Raw genomic sequence first — 20638 nt, 5'->3', positions numbered from 1 at the left:
CTCAAATAAATAAAATATTTTTAAAAATAATAAATGGAAAAATCATAGTGGAAAGGAATGAAAAGGAAAAGAATGGAGTGAAATAAGCGGGCGTGGAAAGGAGAGGAATGACATGGAACATAGGATTAGAACCGAATGGAAAAGAGTAGCAAGAGAAGGTGTCTAAGGAGAGGGAAAGAGTGGAAAGGCAAGTGACAAACAATTAATACGACAAAGGGCAACTGGGAATTCAGAATGTCCATCCAGGAACGAAGCTGGAGTGCTGCGGGATCAGGCATGAGGAGACGGAGTCGAGTGCAGCTCCTGCAAGGAGGTGGAAGGGAAGGAGACGGCCTGAAAACGGGAAGCTAAAGGGGACAGAAAGTAGCATGGGCTGCTGTAAGGGAGCAGGGCAGGACAGAAGGACGGGAGCATGGACTGACAGTCCCTGGGAGGGGAGCGGAGAAGGGACGGAAGAGGAAAAAGTGGATGGGAACGGGAAACGGTGGATAGGACGAGCAGAAGACAGAGACCGAATATGGGAGGGTGTGTTCTGGTCTTCCCCAAAGCTGTTTGGATAGCTGGTAGAAATGACCTAGTTTCTTCCCCACCTACACCCCTTCTGGCGCACAGGTGGCGGCAGGAGGTCTGTTAGGCGTTAAACCCTGTGACTTCACTCTATGAAATCTGCGGACTCAGATCCGGACTCCGTGGAGAATTACTGCTCTGCTGCCTGACCATCCCTCTGATCCCGTGAGGAAATTACTCTAAAGGAAACTCTACGTAAACAGTATGGAGGCAGCTGCTTTGTCTTCCAGTCTGAGTGCCTTCTCAATTTGGGGGACACACTCCTGCCCCTCCTCACCTTCTAATAGGTGGGGTGGAAATAAATGTGATAGAAACACGGAACGGAGTAAAATCAAGTGGACTGGAAAGAAACAGAATGAAATGAAGCAGAACGTGGTAGGATAGAATGAATGGGATGGAACCGAAAAATAATGAAGGGAAAACTCTCTTGAGAGTTTATCCTACAGACTTTTCAGCAGGGAGGAAGAGGCAGGATGGTGACCACTGTCCACCTGTCTGAAGATACAGGGTGGCATAAAATTACCTCATAGTTTGACTCTATATTTCCTTTTGGGAGCGTGGGGACCGGTGGATCCACAGCAACTTTGGGCAGGGGTTTTCTGGGGCTGTGAGAATAGTTCCTGGGGGGTGCTGATGGTAGATCCTTCTGCAGGGGAATGGAGAGATCAGTTAGGAACCACGGGCACAGACTGCCTTAAAATCACAGTGGCTAGAAAGTGCCAGCCTGCATTCTTCAGCGACCCCAGTGAGTAATAGTTTTCACCAAGTCCTTACAAAGAATCAGAAGTGGATCTAAGTTTAGGACCCAGGGCCCTGCCGCTGATCCAGATCTAGAACTCTTGTCTTTTCACCTGGCTCCCTTTGCAACCTCTACTCCCAAACTGCTTCGCACCCCAGCGCCTGCTAGTTAGTGCAATCCAATTCAGAGCCCTGGAGGGAAAAGGAACCCAGTAGGAGCCAGAGACCTAGAATCTGGCCCAGCTGCGTCCGAGGCCTCGGGCCACTTTCTCTCCATCCCTGGCCTTGCAATGCACAATGAAGAGTCTACAGGGTGGTTTCTCAGACTTGTCAAACACAACATTCTCAGATCATATTTCCGCAGCAGCTCTTTAAAATCAAACTCAGCAGATCCCACATTACCTCATAAAACTGCTCTGGGGGGTTCTGGGGGTAGTACCTGGGGGAAAAGAAAGTAGTGAAGAGGTCAAGGGTTTGGGATGGGGACCAGTCCCAGAAATTCTCAGGAATAGCTTTGGCCTCAGAGGCAGGTACATCCCTCCTGATTCTCAGAGGAGTTCAGGCTAGGCATTGTCATAGTGAAAGGCAAGAAGACAAGAAGAGATGGGAAGCCAGGGAAGACCTTGGGATCCCCAGAGAAGGCAGGGGAGGAGATGCATAAAGACTTAAGCCAGCCCTAGGTATCAGGAGAACACACCTCACTCCCCAACCCAAGAGGTGGGACTGGAACAGCCCTCCTGGCCTGGGGAAGGACCAGATGGTCAGGGGAGCAGGGAAGGTCCCTCTGGAGCACTGCTTACCTTTTTGACTCCAAACTGTCCTTCAGGTTCAGGTAAGTTGGCATACATGGGCCTCGGCCAATCTAGAGAAAGGGAATGCCAGCCTGGGTCTGGAGATGGGAAGAGATGTGAAGGAAGGGGTTGTTTCTCCACGTCACTCCTATCCCCAGAAAGGTAGTGGCAGAAACCTTCCTTCCGTCCTCCCCAGGGCTCCCCAGCACAGCTCCAGTGAACTTGACCAGGAAATCTAATTCTGGGTTAGATAAGGCTCTTTGATGAGGTGGCCGAGGATGGAAATCTAAGACCTAGCCCTAGTGGGCCTCTGGAGCATGGGTTTATCCTTTCTCCTTCCTTCCTGGGCGTGGATCTCCTCTCTGTGAAACTGAGCTGGATTGGACAGTCTCTTCCATTTCACGGGGGAGGGCATCCTTCCGGAATCCCAGCCCAGAGATGTCAAAGATGCTTCATTTTGCTTTTAGTCAGCTCCCATGCATCAGTAGAGGGTGCGTGAAGCACCGTGCTGAGGTGGGTTATAAGGCTGACTCTGGGTTCAGCAGGGATGAATGTTGTGACTGATTCTCTCTGCCTACAGCAATCAACTGGGAAAGTTTTCTGAAAGTGAAAAGGAGAGAATATCCTTTTTTTTTTTTTTTTTTTTTTGCTGTGGCTGTTGGAACAGGGGAGACCTCCTCGGGGTTCTTGGCTCCAATCTCATCCACGATCACTAGTGGCAAAGCTGGGAGCAGCTTTGGTACTGGGAGACTCCTGATACCAGCCCCTTCCCCAGACCCCGCTGCTGCCCTGGGCATCAATGATGAAGTCACTTACTAGAACAGTACACTGCACAGGGCCCCTCTGCAGAGGTGGGTGTTGCTCCCTCCTTGATGGGGTCCTCCGCTTTTTTGCTTGAGAACCTGAAACCCCAAATCCCCCATTCTTTTGCCTCCAGTCTTTGCCATCTTCACAGGCCCTACCCATATCCCACATCCATCCTTGGGCAATGTCCCAACCCCCCTGAGTTCCCCAGTTGTTACAGACACAGCTCAGCACCATGGTCAGCAACACTTTGGCCCGCAGGCCACATTCCCTAACCCATTCATTCCCAGCATTACCGTCTGGCGTTTCTGTTGCAGAGGAAATAGCCCAGCCCTGTGGATAGGGTAATGAGAGTCAGGATCCCAAGGGCAATGCCAGCAATGACTCTTGCAGACAGGGAAGACCTGGGACCTGGGCAAGGAGAAAGAATCAGGACCCTGGTCTGACACACCCTCTTGCCTTCCCTTGTCCTCATTCCCAAGTTGTGGCTTTGTCTCCACTGTCACTTGATAAACAGGTGTTTTCCAGTCACTGGGAGGCAGCATTTTGTGGTATTAATAGCATCATTTCTGGAGTCAAATGGCCTATTCACATCTCCGCTGTGTGACCTTGACCAAGCTGCTTAACCTCTCTGTGCCTCAGCTTCTCCTCTGCAGAATAGGGATAATAGTGTCAGTGTTTGGTAAAAAGACTCAACAGAAGAGTATTCATGTTCAAAATATGGAATGTTCAACATGCCCCAGATAGGACAATATTTAGACCCATAAAAAGTGATCAGTAAATGTTGGTGGGATGACAATACTGCTTGGGATAATGGGTCAAATACAGCTTTCAGAGGAAAGGGTTTTGAAAACCAGAAAGCTGGCTTCGCCCCCCTTTTTCCCCTCCTTTTTCTTTTTTCTTTTTTTTTTTTAAGATTTTATTTATTTGACAGACAGAGATCACAAGTAGGCAGAGAGGCAGGCAGAGAGAGAGAGAGAGGGAAGCAGGCTCCCTGCTGAGCAAAGAGCCTGATGCGGGACCTGATACCAGGACCCTGGGATCATGACCCAAGCCAAAGGCAGTGGCTTAATCCACTGAGCCACCCAGGCACCCTCCCCCTCCTTTTTCATACCTGAGTCACCTTTGACTCTCTGGGGCCCTGGGACCACGGGCAAGTGACATCCACTTCTGAGTCCCATTTCCTCATCTGCAAAGTGATGAGGCACAGTAATGATGCGAAGAGGAAATGAGGTCGTGACTGTGGATGCCGGGCACACCACGGGTGATTGATTAATAAATGGCAGCTGTAATCATTAACATGGGCCTGTGTTTGCCCTTCCAGCTTCTGCCCAAAAGCCTTCCCCAAGGGGTGAAGTCCAGGGATTAGGAAGGCAGCCGTGAGGATCGGAGGGGGAGAGGTGGGGAGAGGAAGGGGCTCTCTGCTTTGGCGGGGCAGGAGGGGGCCTCCAGGGGGCCTCAGGGGTTCTTAGTTTCACTCCCTGAGCCTTTCTTTCTGGGTCAAACAAGCATAGCCATTCATAACCCTCTGGGCTTCGAGGGGATTAAGGGAGCTCCCACGTGGGAATAAGAGCGCCCGCGCCGGACACAGTCAGTACTCGGTAAGAGGCCGTGACATGATCTGACGATGGTGAGAGATGCTGTCCTCCACCAGGCTCTAGGCTCCAAGAGCCCTTCCTACGTGACCGCGTTCAAATCCTGCAACAGTCCCGTGACCATCAACCATACTCACTGCTTCCTCCTCTGAGCCTCAGTTTCTCCATTCATCAAAGGGTCTTCACAAGACCAGAGGGTTGTTTTGAAGATTCAGTAAGGTAGTTTGGGGATGGTGCATAGGGTCCTCCTCTCGGTGACAACTGAGAACCTGACTCCTGAGGCGGCCAGCCTGGTTTCAAACCCTAGGATGGGTCTCAGGCTCTCCTACACAATGGAGGTGCCCACAGGCCTACCTCAGAACTGGCTGGCAGGGGGCACCCACGAAGGGCTTGCTGATACTGTGTATGGAAAGGCTTGTTTCAGGCATGCGGTTTAGGCTCAGTAAAGAACAATTTTATTTGTTTAACAAATGCAGTGATGCCAGGCACGGCCATAAAAACCTTACCAATGTTGGTTAATCTTGAATGACCCTCTGTTATAAGCACAGTTGTTATGTTTATTTTACCCACAAGGAATCAGAGGTTCAGAGAGGTTAAGCAGCATGCCCAAGGTCACACAGCCAATAAGCATTAGAGCTGGGATACAAAACTCTGACACTGTGTTGCCCTCTCAAGAACTCAAGATAAAAATACAGGTACTCGCTGCTAGTCACACCCAGCTGTTATTAATACAATTCCTATAATTAGGGGCATGGGGGGGGGACTCAGTGGGTTGAGCCTCTGCCTTCAGCTCAGGTCATGATCTCAGGATCCTGGGATCGAGCCCCGCATTGGGCTCTCTGCTCAGTGGGGAGCCTGCTTCTCCTCTCTCTCTGCCTGCTCTATGCCTACTTGTGATCTCTCTGTCAAATAAATAAAATCTTTTTAAAAAATAAAATATATATAATTCCTATAATTAATATAATTCCTACCAGTTTACTCCTTCACTCATTGGCTATCTCCCTGACTCATTGTCCTTCTAAACAACTCTGGAAGATAATGCATCACCACCCCCATTTCCAGGTAGGAAGACTGAGGCTCAGAGAAGCCTGGAGGGTTTTCTAGGGCCCACAGCTGGGAAGGAGAGGTTCTGGCTCCCGAGCATTAGAGGCTGGGCTTTGGCAGCTCCAGACTGGGAACTGGCCCATGTTACACTGTTGTTACACTAGAAGATGGCATGGGGTGAGGGGGGCATGGACGCACTCACCTGCCACTCTGACCAGGACGGAGGCAGAGCGGGCCAGGTGCATCACGGGTTGGAGGCCGTGCAGTTGTAGATGCCCTCATATTCCCAGGTCAGGGCCTCGATGATTAGCTGCTCCCCCACATACACAGCAGTGGAGTGCCTAAGGGTACAGTGAAACTTAGCGGCCGGCTGGGACTCTGCCTGACACTGCAGGGTCAGGCTGGAGTTGAGCTCTGCCTGGGATAGTGCCGACCGCCCCAGACGCCGCCCTGCTGGGGATGTCCACTTGATCTGGGCCATCTGTGTGCAAAGCCAAACATCACCCGCCCAGGAGTTTTCCTGTTCCGCCCACTGCTTCCGCACTGGAAGCTAGACCCCTCCCCTTGCCCCCATTTCTCGATTCTAACAGAATTCTAGGCTGTAGCCTGGAGAACGAAGTCTCTTCTAACTGCCATTGAAAGGAGTCTCAGCAAGATGTTCCCTTTCCCTCCTTAGCTGCCAAGCAGGCAGCCTGTAGTCCACCACATGGAAGGGAGAAACCCAATGCAAAACATCAAAATAAAAAACAAACCCCCTGCTCTTGCAAAAGAGAGCGCTCACCAAGGAGCCTCGCAGCGCATCCAGGCTTCCCAGATTGTTGTGTCCTGAGAGCATAGCCCCACACTTGCAAAAACTTTATCATTCTGGTGGACTTTCTTACTGAGGAGCAAATGGCCCTGTTGCAATATTTAAATTTCCATCCTTCTATTCAAAGTAGAGATTCCTGCGGAGTTCCTTCCTGAAACCGGAAGGAGATCATTGGCACTTGGCTCTCCTCCCGTGCACGTGAAGGAAACAAATGAAATGGCCGTTGAGTTTCTCATGCAAACTAAGAGTTGAGTCTTTGTCTTACTTAAGTTAACACGAACTACTGCAAAGAAGGATGCGAAGAGTTTCTAGTTGGGACACACCGGAAAAGGAGGAAAATCCTGTCCTCATCCCCTCCTAGTATCCTTGGAGATTCTCCCCATCTGAACCCCATGGCCACCAGGATCCCTCAGGGTCTTCCCATCCTGGTGTCAAATCCTCCACACAACAGCAAGAGGGCTCCCTAAGTACAAACTTGACACTATCCCTTCCCTGCTTAGAACCCTCCATGGCTCCCCAGTGCCTTCAAGGCCAAGGCCATGGCTGACCGGCTCACTCTCAATTCAGACCCCTCTGGCCCTACCTCTCCCCTCTCCACATCTCTCCCCTCTCAATTCAGAAATAAGATCCTTCTCGGATGTTCCATCTTTATCATGTTTCCTCTTACGGCAGAGCCTTCACACATTCTCTTCCTTCTCTAGAATGCTCTTCCAGGAGTCTGCTCCACGTAGCGACTTACTCGTCCTCTGGATCTCATGATGGACACCACCTCTCACAATGAGCCTTCCCACATGCCCCAGACCGGTGGGGCCTCCTTGGGTTCCCCAAATCCTGCTGTCCCATGGCAGTACTCTTGACACTACTTTTCTTGGCCTGATTATCGACGTTCCCACCCCAGGTAGGCTGGGAGCTTCAACAGTCACAGCTATTACTTGGCAAGCACCCACATTTGCTCAGCAGAGAGGGAGAACAGAAGAGTATTTTTGGGCTTCATGACTGAAGTGGGAAGGGGAGAAGAGAGCAGCAGTGTATGTAAGCCCCACCTCCACGTGCCCCGGTACCTAACACGTATACATGTGGAGTATATACATGTAACACATATACATGCGGACCCTACTTTCTCTCCCTGCAGGTGCCTCTTCTCCGCTTCAGCTCGTGGCCACTACACCGTTTGAGTAGCTCAGGCAAAAAACCTTGCAGTCAGTGCCTTTCTCTTTCCACTGGTGTCAACAGCAGCAAATCCTGAGTTCTAGATTCAAAATGCATCCATGGTCCCGTGGTCCGACCCCTTCTCATTCCCCTGACGGACAACTGTGGCACCCTGAGAAGGTGCCTTGCAGACTTCTGACAGCCCGAGTTTCAATAACCAAGTGCCCAGCCCCTGAAATCCACTGCCGGCCCTCTCATGGGCTGCACCTGACCTATGCCTGAAGGTGTTGGGGTAAATGAGGCAGGCCCCTTCCTGGGAGATTCTGGGATCCCAGACAGCCTTGATGGTGTTCCTCAGACTGCATGGTGGTCTCCACACTTCCATCCAACCTTCTCTCCCTCCCCCTCCCCTGCTTGCTCAGGGTGGGACAAGGCCCCCTCCCTACATTTCTGCAGGGAGCATTCCTTGCATGGGTCACCACTTTAATCCGACCTTGGGGTCTGTCTCTCCAAGGACCCAAACAAACACAACACCTTCTCAACCTCCTCCCTCTCCACTGCTTCCACCCCATAGACAAGGGCCCAGGATACCCTGTGAAAACCTAAGTCTGAACCTCTCCTCCCTCCACTCAGAGCCTCTTGTTGCTTCCAGGCCCTTGCCATGGTTCACGGGGCCCTGCAGGATCTGCCCCCTCTCCTTTTCTGTCCTCCCCCTAATTCTGTCCGGTTGCCTTGGCCTCCTTGGGTTCCTGCGCCCACTGCACACTGCCCATCTCGCATGCTGCTCCCTCCCCCAGCGCTGTCTTCCCTTAGCTGCCCACAGGGTCCTGCATGAGTACCACGTCCTCAGGGAGGCCTCCCCTGACTGCCCCACCTGACTAAGACTGCATCTCGCGCCCCTCCCAGCTTCCCCTGGCCCTCTTGCTGCCTCGTGGTTCTGCTCACCTGCCTCTACCTCGCTTAGCTGTTCAGGGCGTGTCTTCCCACTAGAATGTAAGCCCCACAAAGAAAGGTGCCCCGCCTGTGCCCAGACACGGCTGGCACAGAGCAGGGATTCAATAACTGTGGAAGGAATGGCTAGAAGGAACAACTGAAAGGGAAGGAGGGAGGGAGCGAGGAGGACGAGGTCCAGCCTGGGTGACTCAGAGCCGATGGTGAGCGTGAGGGGCTCCCTTCGCGCCTGGCTGCCCCAGCTCCAGACCTCGCACCCATAGGGGCCCGTGTCGTCTCGCTGGAGGCCATGGATGACCAGGCTCCAGTTGCCGGCCCAGCTTCAGGTGCTCGCTCGGCCGGAGGGCCTGGCCCCTCAGGAACCACAGGACTGCAGTCACCTTGCGGGAGGTCTGGCAGGTCAGCATCACGGAGCTGGCATTTTCCACGGGAGTCAGGCTTGAGGACACAATGTGAGGCTTGGGCAGCATTTCTGGAAACACAGAGAGACACACACGGTGGGGGTCAGGGACCCTTCCAGGTGTAAAGTTTTTCCGGCAAGATAAACACAACACCAGGCAAAGTAGGTGCGAGGCAAGATTTATTGAAAACACTCTCCGGCGAAGTTTCAGGGCTCAGGAGAAGGGGAGCCAGGAAAGTTGCGCAGGGAGGAGGTGGGCCCCCTCGGGTGAGGTTCCTCGACTCTGGAAAGCAGAGTGGCGGAAGTCGCGCCCAAGGCAGGGAGGAGGGGGCTTTTAAGGGGCCTCGAGGGGAGTTCAGGGGTCTTTTGGCAAGTTTCCCTTATTTGGATATTTCGCCTGCTCAGCGGGGTCCCATTGGTCCACTGGAGCCCGGGGCAGGGGGTCTCAGATTCCTGCTTGTCAGGGTCCCATTGGTCCATGGGAGTCTGGGGCAGAGGGTCTCAGATTCCTGCTTGGGTCTTTGTTCTCCTGTCTAAGCTCAGGTTTTGTGGCGGGGACTTTCGCCATCTTAAGTAGCCCTTTCTTTCTGCCCACCCAACACCAGGCACATGCCATAGGGCTTTCCAGGGATGTGTGTGTATGTGTTGTGGGTGGGGTGTATGTGTTCTTTGCCTATGACTACATTATACGGGAGGTATGAGTGTGTACTGTGTGACTATGTGAGAATGTTATGGGTTTTGTGGGTATGGTGTGTGGTATGTGGACATGTCGTGTGTGTAAGTTGGTGTCTGTTGTATGTGTGTGTTGTGTATGTATGTTTTGTGACTATGAGGTATTGTACATATTCACTCTGTGAGTGTGTTGTGTGTGTATATATTTTCTTCCCGGGAGTGTATGTTGTATGTGGTATTGTGTGTATTAACGCATGTGAATTGTATGATGTTCTGTATGCTTTGTGTATGACTACATTGTGTGCGTAGTATATATAAACTATGTATGTATATATGTATATATATGTCTAGTATGTATAGTATGTGTAATGTGTGTCAGTTGTGTACATGTGCTGAGGGCACTGAATGTACAATATGTAGTGTATTTCCTGCGTTGTATGTGAAGACGGTGAGTGACTGTAATGTGTGTGTTGTATGTTCTATATTGTGTGTATACATGATTGACATGAGAGTGTGTTGTGTGTTTGCAGTATTGTTGGTTGTGTACATGTTCTGTGTGAGGTATGGATGTCTATGTTTTATGTGAGTATATCCTGTGTGTAGCAGATGGGTTGTGTGTATGTGTGAGTGTATTGCTTGTACATGTTGGGGGCTGGTGTGAACCCTGTAAGACGCAGGTCTATGCTGTGATATGTACTGTGTGTTATATGCATCTGTTGCGTGCATGTTGGGTTTTGTTTGTTTGTTTGTTTTTAAAGATTTTATTTATTTATTTGACAGAGATCACAAGTAGGCAGAGAGGCAGGCAGAAGTGGGGGTGGGGGGTTGGGGGAGAAGCAGGCTCCCCGCTGAGCAGGGAGCCCGATGTGGGACTCGATCCTAGGACCCTGGGATCATCACCTGAGCCGAAGGCGGTGACTTAACCCGCTGAGCCACCCAGGCGCCCCTGTTGCGTGCATGTTGTGTGTGCTTTGCATGTATGTTGTATATTGGTAGTGTTGTGTGTACTCAGTGTGTGTGAATTACATGTGTCTTGTGTGTGTTGTGCATGCATGTGAGTGTGCTGTGCATATGTGGTCATTATTTGTGTGCTGAGATGTGTGAATACTGCGTGTTTGTTATATAGAGAGAATCAGCCCCCGCAGTGACTTTCAGAGAATCGAAGAATGGACACAACCCACAGACAGCCAACAGGGTCTTGTGGAAGATGGGCCAAGTCCGGAGCCAGGTCCTTCCCTGTGGTCAGAGCCCCGTTCTGCCACCAACCACGCAGGAAATCCCCACTCTTCTGGGTCCTCCCCAACCTCTGGGATATTGGTGTAGCTCTGCTTCTCAGAGGAGCAAAGGAGAGAAACAGAAAAAAAAAGACTCACCAAGGACTCGGACTTGGAAGAGCAGCCATGCGGAGCAGGTGGGTGTCACTGTTGGACACCAGGCACCTGTGCATGCCTTCATGTTCCATGGACACAGCCTGGATGGTGACCGTTCTCTTGGTGGAAGATGGGGTGGAATTATTGTGGAAAAACCAGGAATAGTCAGGAGGTGGGTGAGAGGGTGTTTCCACAGAGAAGGTCACAGTGGAGCCCTCTGTCACCTCAACCACTCCCCCGCTGGATACACCAGAATCCACCTTGATCTCGAATGGGTCAGGACCATCTGGAAGGACAAGAACGAGCATAGCAGGAGTGATTTCATCAGCAGTGGCTCTCTTAGACCTCAGGAATCAATAAATACTACTATTTCTCTTCTCTCCACCCAAGCTCTGGGTCAGTTACAAAGGAGGTGCCAGAGTCTAATGGAAATGAAATGTCGGCCTGATCCCTGGGTGAAGCGGGATTGTAGGACACATCTAAAGCGTGCCAGCAAATGCTCTTTCCTTGCCCCTACCCAGGCAAGATTTTGTAGCAAACATCTGAAGGGGTAAGGAACTGAGTTTTAGATCTCTTAACCTGGATATTCACAGTAGAGTCCAAGCAGAGACATCAATTAATTACACGTCTGGAGTTCAAGGGTAGACAAGTCCACATTTGATAGTATCTGGAGCTGTGAGACTGAATGAAATCACCAAGATAGGGGGTGTCCATGAGGGCTGGGGAGAATGGAAAGGGACTCACAGGGCACAGTCAGGAGGACAGGATCACTGCTCTGGGCCTGGTGGAAACCCTGAGCTTGGCATCTGTAAGGCGTGGAATCCTCCTGCTGCACAGGCAGGATGGTGAGGGTCTTGCTGTCTGTGGACAGCAGCATGCGCTCATGGAACATGAGGAGGAGATCGCTGGAGAACCAGCGGATGGTAACGTTGGCGTCCTTGGTGTCGCAGTAGAGGGTCACCTCTTCTCTCTGTTCTATGGTAACGGCCTGGCTGATCAGAATGGTGGGCCTGGACAGCAGTTCTGCACAGGGAGAGAGAGAGAGGAGGCAGAGGCAGAGACCCAGACAGAGGAGGACCAGACAAAACGTAGCCACAGAGGGACCCAGAGAGACTGAACTGGAATTGCCAAAAGACAAACGAGGTCAAAGCCTAGACTCAGATGCTAGATCTACTGCTCATTTTAAGTGTGATCACGGGCGACTTACTTCTCTCAGAGCCTCATTAAAGGGGACTGTACGAATAAAGCAGAAGGATCTGGGATACAACAATGGGTCCTTTAATATCAGCTGTAAGGAGAACCACATTTTTAAGTGGGATGCCAACCAGATCCCACTGCCCACTTCTAAGCCAACCTTCCCCACCCACAACCATGCCAGGCACAGTCCACCCCTCCCCCCTGCCCCAAGTACGACAGATCTGACCGGTTGTTGTCAGACCCTGGCTGGGCCAATCAGATTTGTCCTGTTGGGATTTGGGGCACAGAATCCTGATGGGTGCTTTAGGTATGAAGACAGGGATCAGAATGATAGCCTTGTTTTCTCTGCCCACGTCTCTGAATCGGCCATTGAGTCTGGGGTGCCCAGGGCGTCCAGGACATAGATGGAACAATGTTCTTCTCACCTTGGGTGATGGTCAGTGGGTTGGCACCGGCGGTGAACTGGGCTGCAGCTGGTAGACTCCACATGGTCAAAAGCGAGGCTGGTGGGGAAGAGAGAAGAGACATTCAGAGAAGATGTCTTGGGAGTGTCTGGTTATGGTCTTTGTAGAGGAAGGTCTAGGTCATGGACATGGCACTTCATCCCGAGAGGCCTGACTCCTAGCCACTACTGATTGACCATGTGACTTGTGGCGTGTTTTTAATCTTCTTGAGTCTCAATTTGTCCAGCTACAGAATGGACATAACGTCACCTGCAGCCCAGGGTTGTGTGTTGTGGTAATAAACACCAGCGCGCTGTAATGGGGCCGCCCAGGGTCACTGTGCTCCAATGACGCTCACTGTGCAGGAAATCCATGGTCCGTCTCTTCATTCCGCAAGAGCGAAAGAGATGCTCAGAGAGGTGGAGTCACTTTCCGAGACCGTTACAGTTTAGTGGCAAACTTGAACCTGGCCTGCCAGCACCTAAAGGCTGTTCTACCACTACATCATTCTTCCCATCAGCCCAGGGATGGGCACAGAGTTTATCCAGGATAAACAGGAACTTCTATTATCGGGGAGGGGGGGCAGGGATTGACTTCTGTACTTCCACAGACTTGCCCTCAGGCAGAGATTTCCCTCCCTCCGGGAGGAAAAGGAAACCAAATAGCAAGAGTTGTTGGTTTTCCAGTTGGCCAATCTACATTCACGCTTGAAGACACCCTGACATGAGTGGGGATCCCCCACAACACCCCCTCCCGACTGCCGTGCTCCTGTGCAGCTGACCTTGACCTTGACCCCCACCCCTCCCCTCAGCCCAGTTCACGGAGGCCAGCAGCCAGGCTTCTCTGTCCAGCCCTCCCTGGACTCCAGGCTGGCCCGAGGCTTGCCCCATTCCCTGCTCAGTCAGTGGTTAAGGTCATGGGTCCCTAGGATATATGGAAAAAACTACTGGGTCTATGATCATGGGCAAGAGACTGTCTCTTTGTGAGCCCCAGTTTCTTCAATAGCAAAACGGGGAGAACTTAGTGCATCGGGTAGTTGGGAGGTTTGATGAGCTATCAGATGGACGAGTAAGTGCTCAGTCACTATTATTACAATCATTTCCAGGTTTGTATTTTCTGCCTGTAATATTGCTAGAGATTAAGTCCACAGGCTCAAAGCCTGACTGCCCGCCTGTGAATCCCAGCTTTGTCTTTTTTTTGGGGGGGGGGCAAGTCATATCCCTTCTGTAAGTCTCAGTTTCCTCATCTGTAAAATGGAGTAATAATAGTTTCCATTTTGTACAACTATTGTAAGGATAAAAGAAATATTATGAGTGAAAGCATGAACAGTGGGTCTCATCACCCATCTGAAACACACCTCCCTCTGCAGACAGCCGGCCCCTTCCCCCCAGGCTCCTCCCCACAGGGTCCTGCCTTCTGTGCACAGGAGGAACTGAACTCCTTGCCCCTCAGGGGACTCTGGAGCCCCCGGAGCCCGCCAGGTCAGTCAGGGGGAAGGGCCCACCTCAGGGCCACACAGCAAAGCAGGACTGAGTTTTGCACACCACACACTGCAAAATCATTTCTTTGCCTCCAACATGCTTTACCTATCCCTTATCAAAATAGTCTAGTTTCTTCCTTTTGCCTCCAAGAGTCTAAGCATCAGTGTCCTTACTCCCGTCCTGAGTGAGGTGTGACCTAGCCACTCGGGGCCCATATATCCTCCCTCTGCCCGTCTTCTCCTGTCTGAGGGTCATGTTCCAGCTCTTTCCCTACCTCTCTCTCTGGGTCTGTCTCTACAACTCCCCTGAATCTATTTCTCTGTTTGTACACTGGTCTTACTGTCTCTGTCTGTCCTCTGTCTCCTTCTCTCCTATATGTCCCTCCCTGTTCTTCCCTCTGCTACAGTTTCTCCTGTCATATTCACATTCTGCCTCTCTGTCGCCCTAGTTCTCTCTAAGTCTCTGGTTCTGTGGTTCTGACTCCATCTCTTCCTGTCTGTATATCATTATCTCTGGTCTCTCTCTACCTTTGCAAATCTCTTTTGTATTTATCTATATTTCTGTGTGTGTGTGTGTATTTCTAGTTCTCTATGTCTCTTTTGTGCACGTGGAAGTGCGCATGCGCGCGCACACACACACACACACACACACACACACACACACTGTCCCCAGGCCCCTCTGAAGGGAGCAGTGTACTCACCTGCAAGCAGGATTCCCACCCACTGATGGCCCCGTAAGTCAGCAAGCCCCATGGGTCCCGGCACCTGCTGCGTGTGCCCCAGCTTGCACATGCAGGCGCTGTCTTCACTCCACCTGCATGCCTCCATCATCCTCTGCTTCCCCTCTGCCCTGCGGCAACCTCACTGTGATGACAGTGGCTCCCGGGACAGACATGGGTGGTGGCCCCGCAGGGAGGAACTTTGGACCCACCCCCCCAAACCCCCAGGGCTCTCTTTCCTTCCTCTGTCCACACAGAGAACAAGAACCCCAGAAATCCTGGGTTTCCACCAAGGTGGAAAAGGAGAAAGAAATCCCTGACTTTTGGCCCTGAGTCCCCCTGAGAACAATGTCACCCTCCTCCTAAGCCCCCGTCCCCACCTCTTTGCCAGGATGCAGGAGCAATCCGGGGGATGGGGGTGCCAGGGAGGGACAACTGGAGAACATCAGAGTTAAGGAGACCAGGGGCCGAGGTAATGATAACCAATAGTAATGATAACAAACTAATAACGGCACTCCTGTTGACAGTGTAATATAATCAGGCTCGGTACCAAGGTCACCATGAGCAGCCTGGAAATACTAAGCAAGCTGAAATGATACTGGTCATGAAGAAAAACCAAGAAGTGCAGAGCGAGCTGGGTTGGGAGAACCCCAGGGGGTGCCTGACCCCACCTGGGGAGAAGGGGCACGGAGGGCTTCCTGGAGGAGCAGACATCTGAGCTGAGACCCGCGGACGCAGTAAAGAATCAATATAGGAGAGTTGCTTTTTTTTTTTTTTTTAATTCTCTATGGGCAAGACAAGCTGTTGGTCTTTGGTCTTGGTCTTGGTCTTGGTCCTTGGTCTTGGTCTAGGAGCACCTAGACCAAGAAGATCGAATGGAATCAACCAGTTAGAGAACTATTAACAACCATCAACCCATGTATCCATTCACTCTGTCACTCATTAACAGATATTCCCTGGGCTCCTCTTCTGTGCTGATCCCTGTGCTGAGTAGTGTTGGGGACACAGTAGTGACCAAGACATTCCTAGCCCTGCCAGCACGAGCTCACAGAACTGTCCCCAGTCAGTGCCAAGCCAGCAGGCACAGGGCTGGGCTGGGGGAGCCCAGAGGAGGCGCCTGGCCCAGCTGGAGGTCAGGGAGGACTTCCTGAAGGAGAGGACATTGAGCTAGAGACCTGGATGATGCAGGAGTGGGTCAGGCGAGAGCCCGGTGGGCAGAGGGGGCAGCATGCAGGAGACTGCAGAGTCTGAGATCCAGAGGGAAGTTCAGGCGCCAGAATAGAGGAAGTGAGAGGTGGGTGGTTCCAGGTGAAGCTGAGAAGACTCGAAGATGATTACCGAGGGCAAGAGAGGCACCTTGGCATCAGGAGGAGGAGAGCTCGGTCCCCAGCTGCCCCAGCTTGCTGCCCACCTGGGTCTCCTTCATGCCACAGGCAGTCTCCCAGTGTCCGCTCCAGGGATGCAGGCGGCCGAGCAAACTGGCTCTGGAGCCGACCCGCAGGGATGCGGGTCCTGGTCCCTCCACCCGCCAGCCGCGCGGCCCTGGGCATGTCACTCCGCCCCCTTGTGACTGCTCTCCTCCGCTCTAACACGGGGTGAGAATTGGCTCTTCCGAGGGTCTGTGGCTGTGACTGGGAGGCGGTGGCAGAGTTCGCGCCCCAGCTGAGATTGGGCGGGAACGTGAAAGCCCGTGAGCCTCCTGGTCCCATCTGCAGACCCGGACAAACAAGACGTCGGTGAGAACGAGCTGATTTGATGCTGGGAAGGTGCCCAGCACAGAGTAAGCATTCAGTACGTTCAGTACAGGACGTGCGACTCTCCACTAGGTGTTGTGACTGTGGTGGGAACAGCTCCGGGGAGCAAGTGTGCGCTCACTCAGTCACTCAACACACGTGTCCCGAGCACCTCCTGTGTCTGCTCTAGGTGCTCCAGATGAAACGGACCGAAAACCCGGTTCCAGGGCGGAGAGAGACAATAAACAATGAGCATGATAAACAGGTAAGTTATGTGGAATATCAAGAAGTGATACAGGCTGCAGAAAAATGAAGTCAGGCGCCTGGGTGACTCAGGAGGTTAAGCGTCTGCCTTCTGCCCAGGTCACAATCCCAGGTCCAGGGATCCAGCCCTGGGTGGGGCTCCCTGCTCAGCAGGGAGCCTGCTTCTCCCTCTGCCTCTGCCCCTCCGCCCCCCACTCATATGCTCTCTCTCTCTGTCTCATAAATAAAATCTTTATTTAAAAAAAGACAAATGAAAAGTCAAGTAGGTTAGAGGGTATCAACTCCATCTTGTAGTTAAGAACACCAAAGCTCAGGGGAGGGAGATGACTTGCCTGTGGTCACAGGGACTATCGGGCCATAGATTCTGGTCTCCCTGGCTCTTAACCTCCATTTGCCCTGCCTTCCAAGGTCCTAATGTGGCTTCTGGCTAACCCCAGCCTCATTTCCTCTGTACACCCAGATGGATCAACGCCTGTGGCCACATCAGCCCACCACGCTCCCAAAGTCCGTGGCTCCCTGTGCCGGGCACACCTTGCATCCAAGGCCTCCATCTATATCCATCCTGCCCTTCCCGGGATTTCTGGGTCTTCTGACCGTCCACCCACTCCTCAGCTGGGCTTCCCTCCTGATTCCTCTGCTCAGTCCTGCTCCCATCCCAAGGTTCTCCCCTCTCCCTCACCTCTGCTCCCCCCAAGAGGAGAGAGCCTCCACTGGAGTGGACTTCCCAAATCTGCCCCTTCACACAGGAGGGGAGTTTTCTCTTCCAAATTCCCCTCCTCACCCTCCCCAGGGCAGGGTCTGTGTTCTCCTGCCCCGACAAGAAAGAGGAACTTCCTGGGCTCCTCCCTGTGGTACAACTCTCGCTTTGTTTCTGAGAGGTGAAAATAAACCCAGGGCCCTCTTGCCCCCACACCGTCACCTGCCAGTCTCCTGCTCAAGGCTCAAGGCTGTGTCTTCCAGGCGTGGCCTCGACCACCCTCCCAACCTGTACTGTCTCTCTATGGCTGCCTCCCCCCACCCAGTTCACTCAGCAAAGATTTACCTGGCCCTATTATGTGCCAGGTACTGTTTTAAGTGCTTAGAGCACACCAGTAAAGGAAACAGATCACCTTTTATGCAAGGATAGGCAGAGGCAGAGGGAACAGACAATGCGCAGGACATGTGATTAAATAACTGAATCTCGTACGACGTTAGAAAGTGCTGCTGTTATGAGGGCTCAGGGCAAGGGGTCAGAGTGCTGGACAGACGTGCCGGACGGAGGACAACCCTGGGAGACTCACCTGGCCTCAAGCAACAGCTCGAAGGAAGTAACGAGGTGAATCAAGCCTGTGTCTGGAGGCTCCTGGGAATTTATTCACTTCGGAAAAAACGGAGGCAGGGTCCCAAAGAGCCATTCCCTGCTTCCTGTATCTAAACACTGTGTGGGCCACTGGTCGGGGTGGAGGGGGGTGCTCAGTCTGCGAAGTCTCTGCCTCGGCTCAGGTCATGATCTCAGGGTCCTGAGATCGAGCCCCATGTGCACCTTGCTCAGCGTGGATTCTGCTTCTTCGGGCTCACTATCAGATAAATAAATAACTGCACGAGTTCCCTATTGCTGCCATAACAGATCATAACAAGTCACCACAAACTCGGCTGTTTAAAACAACATAAATTCATTATGTCACAGTTCTGCGAGTCAGAAGTCTAGGCTGTTCTGCAAGTTTTACCGCTGACATCAAGGTGTCCCTCTGGCTGGGCCCCTTGTGAGTGGGAAGAATCCACTCGCGAGATCACTCGCGAGATCACTGATCACTGCTCAGGGTATTGGCAGAACCCAGTTTCTTGGAGCTAAGACTGAGGTCCCTGATTCCTTGCTGGTGACGCAGCTATGGGCCACCCTTGGCTCCTGAGGTCTCCCACCAGTCCTAGCAACAAGGCTCTGCATTGGAGGGCCGCACAGGACAATTCTCTCTCATGCCTGGAATCTCTCTGGCTTCTTTTCCTGCCATGTCTCTCTACTGCTCCCAGCTGGAACAAGTTCTCTGCTTTGAAGGACTGTGTTGTTTGACTGGGCCCGGCTGGAAAATCAAGGCTTCCTGCCTATCTTGTATGTAACCCTAATTACATCTGCAAAGTTCCTCTTGCTATGGAAAGCAACATATCCCAGATTTGTAACATAGTCACAGATCGGGGTGTGTGCCTCTAGTCTGCTTATCACTGTGATGTGGTGCGAGAGCCGGATATCTAGAGCTGAGGCAGCCATCTTGAGGCTACGAGGTAGAATTCTAGGGAGGATATTCAATAAACTCAGGGTGGAGGAATGGACAGAAGGATTTCACTGAACCATGATATAAGCCTGGGGCACCTTGTAAAGTAACAATTATGGGTTTTGCAGCTGAATGCCTCCCACATGATACCCTGTTCCGTCACCACTGGAAATGTTTATTTGAATTGCTTACCTTGGGATTAGAACCCTGATCTTTTAGAAACTTAAGAGTTTATAGGGCTTTTGTCCTTTGTCTTAAAGGATAGTAAAACTTGTAAAACTCACTTTTGAGAAGGAATCTACTTAACCTTATTACTCCACTTAAAAAGAGATTTCTGATCCCAAATTCATAAAATTATGAATGAAAAGGGAGAGATCACAACTAACGCCAAGGAAGTAGAAACAATCATCAGAAGTTATTATGAACAGTTATATGCCAATAAGCTTAGCAACTTAGATGAAATGGATGCATTCCTGGAAAAATATAAACTACCAAAATTGAACCAGGAAGAAATCGACAACCTGAATAGACCGATATCTAATAACGAGATTGAAGCAGTGATCAAAAATCTCCCAAAAAACAAGAGCCCAGGACCTGACGGATTCCCTGGGGAATTCTACCAAACCTTCAGAGAAGAAATAACACCTATTCTCCTGAAGCTGTTTCAAAAAATTGAAGCAGAAGGAAAACTTCCAGACTCTTTCTATGAAGCCAGCATTACCCTGATCCCCAAACCAGGCAAGGACCATACCAAAAAGGAGAATTTCAGACCAATATCACTGATGAATATGGATGCTAAGATTCTCAACAAGATCCTAGCCAACAGGATCCAACAACACATTAAAAAGATTATCCACCATGATCAGGTGGGATTCATCCCTGGGCTACAAGGATGGTTCAACATTCGTAAATCAATCAATGTGATACAACAAGTCAATATGAGAAGAGAGAAGAACCACATGGTCCTCTCAATTGATGCAGAAAAAGCATTTGACAAAATCCAACATCCATTCCTGATTAAAACGCTTCAAAGTATAGGGATAGAGGGAACATTCCTGAACCTCATCAAATCTATCTATGAAAGACCCACAGCAAATATCATCCTCAATGGGAAAAAGCTTGCGGCCTTCCCATTGAGATCAGGAACAAGACAAGGATGCCCACTTTCACCACTCTTGTTCAACATAGTATTAGAAGTCCTAGCAACAGCAATCAGACAACAGAGAGAAATAAAAGGTATCCAAATTGGTAATGAAGAAGTCAAACTCTCTCTCTTCGCAGATGACATGATTCTTTATATGGAAAACCCAAAAGACTCCACCCCCAAACTACTAGAACTCATATAGCAATTCAGCAGCGTGGCAGGATACAAAGTCAATGTGCAGAAATCAGTGGCTTTCTTATACACTAACAATGAAAATACAGAAAGGGAAATTAGAGAATCGATTCCATTTACTATAGCACCAAGAACCATAAGATACCTGGGAATAAACCTAACTAAAGAGGTAAAGGATCTATACTTGAGGAACTATAGAACACTCATGAAAGAAATTGAAGAAGACACAAAAAGATGGAAGACCATTCCATGCTCTTGGATCGGAAGAATAAACATTGTTAAAATGTCTATACTGCCTAGAGCAATCTATACTTTTAATGCCATTCCGATC

General features: G+C 51.0%; 1 protein-coding gene across 1 annotated transcript; it reads right to left on the bottom strand.

Moving 5' to 3' along the window:
- Positions 1-270: 270 nt before the first annotated feature.
- Positions 271-14762, bottom strand: CEACAM20 (CEA cell adhesion molecule 20). The gene is given in 15 exon segments (XM_044260117.1): positions 271-303; positions 1091-1213; positions 2106-2194; positions 2913-2998; positions 3197-3311; positions 5742-5789; positions 5792-5960; positions 5962-6020; positions 8643-8764; positions 8766-8919; positions 10893-10908; positions 10910-11175; positions 11634-11912; positions 12512-12589; positions 14711-14762. Coding segments are annotated over 15 exon segments (1689 nt in total).
- Between the last annotated feature and the right edge of the window lie 5876 nt (positions 14763-20638).

The sequence above is a fragment of the Neovison vison genome, chromosome 7 (genome assembly GCF_020171115.1).
Source record: "Neovison vison isolate M4711 chromosome 7, ASM_NN_V1, whole genome shotgun sequence".
Taxonomy (NCBI): domain Eukaryota; kingdom Metazoa; phylum Chordata; class Mammalia; order Carnivora; family Mustelidae; genus Neogale; species Neogale vison.
The sequence above is the reverse complement of the archived record's forward strand: the minus strand, read 5'-3'. Positions and strand labels throughout refer to the sequence as shown.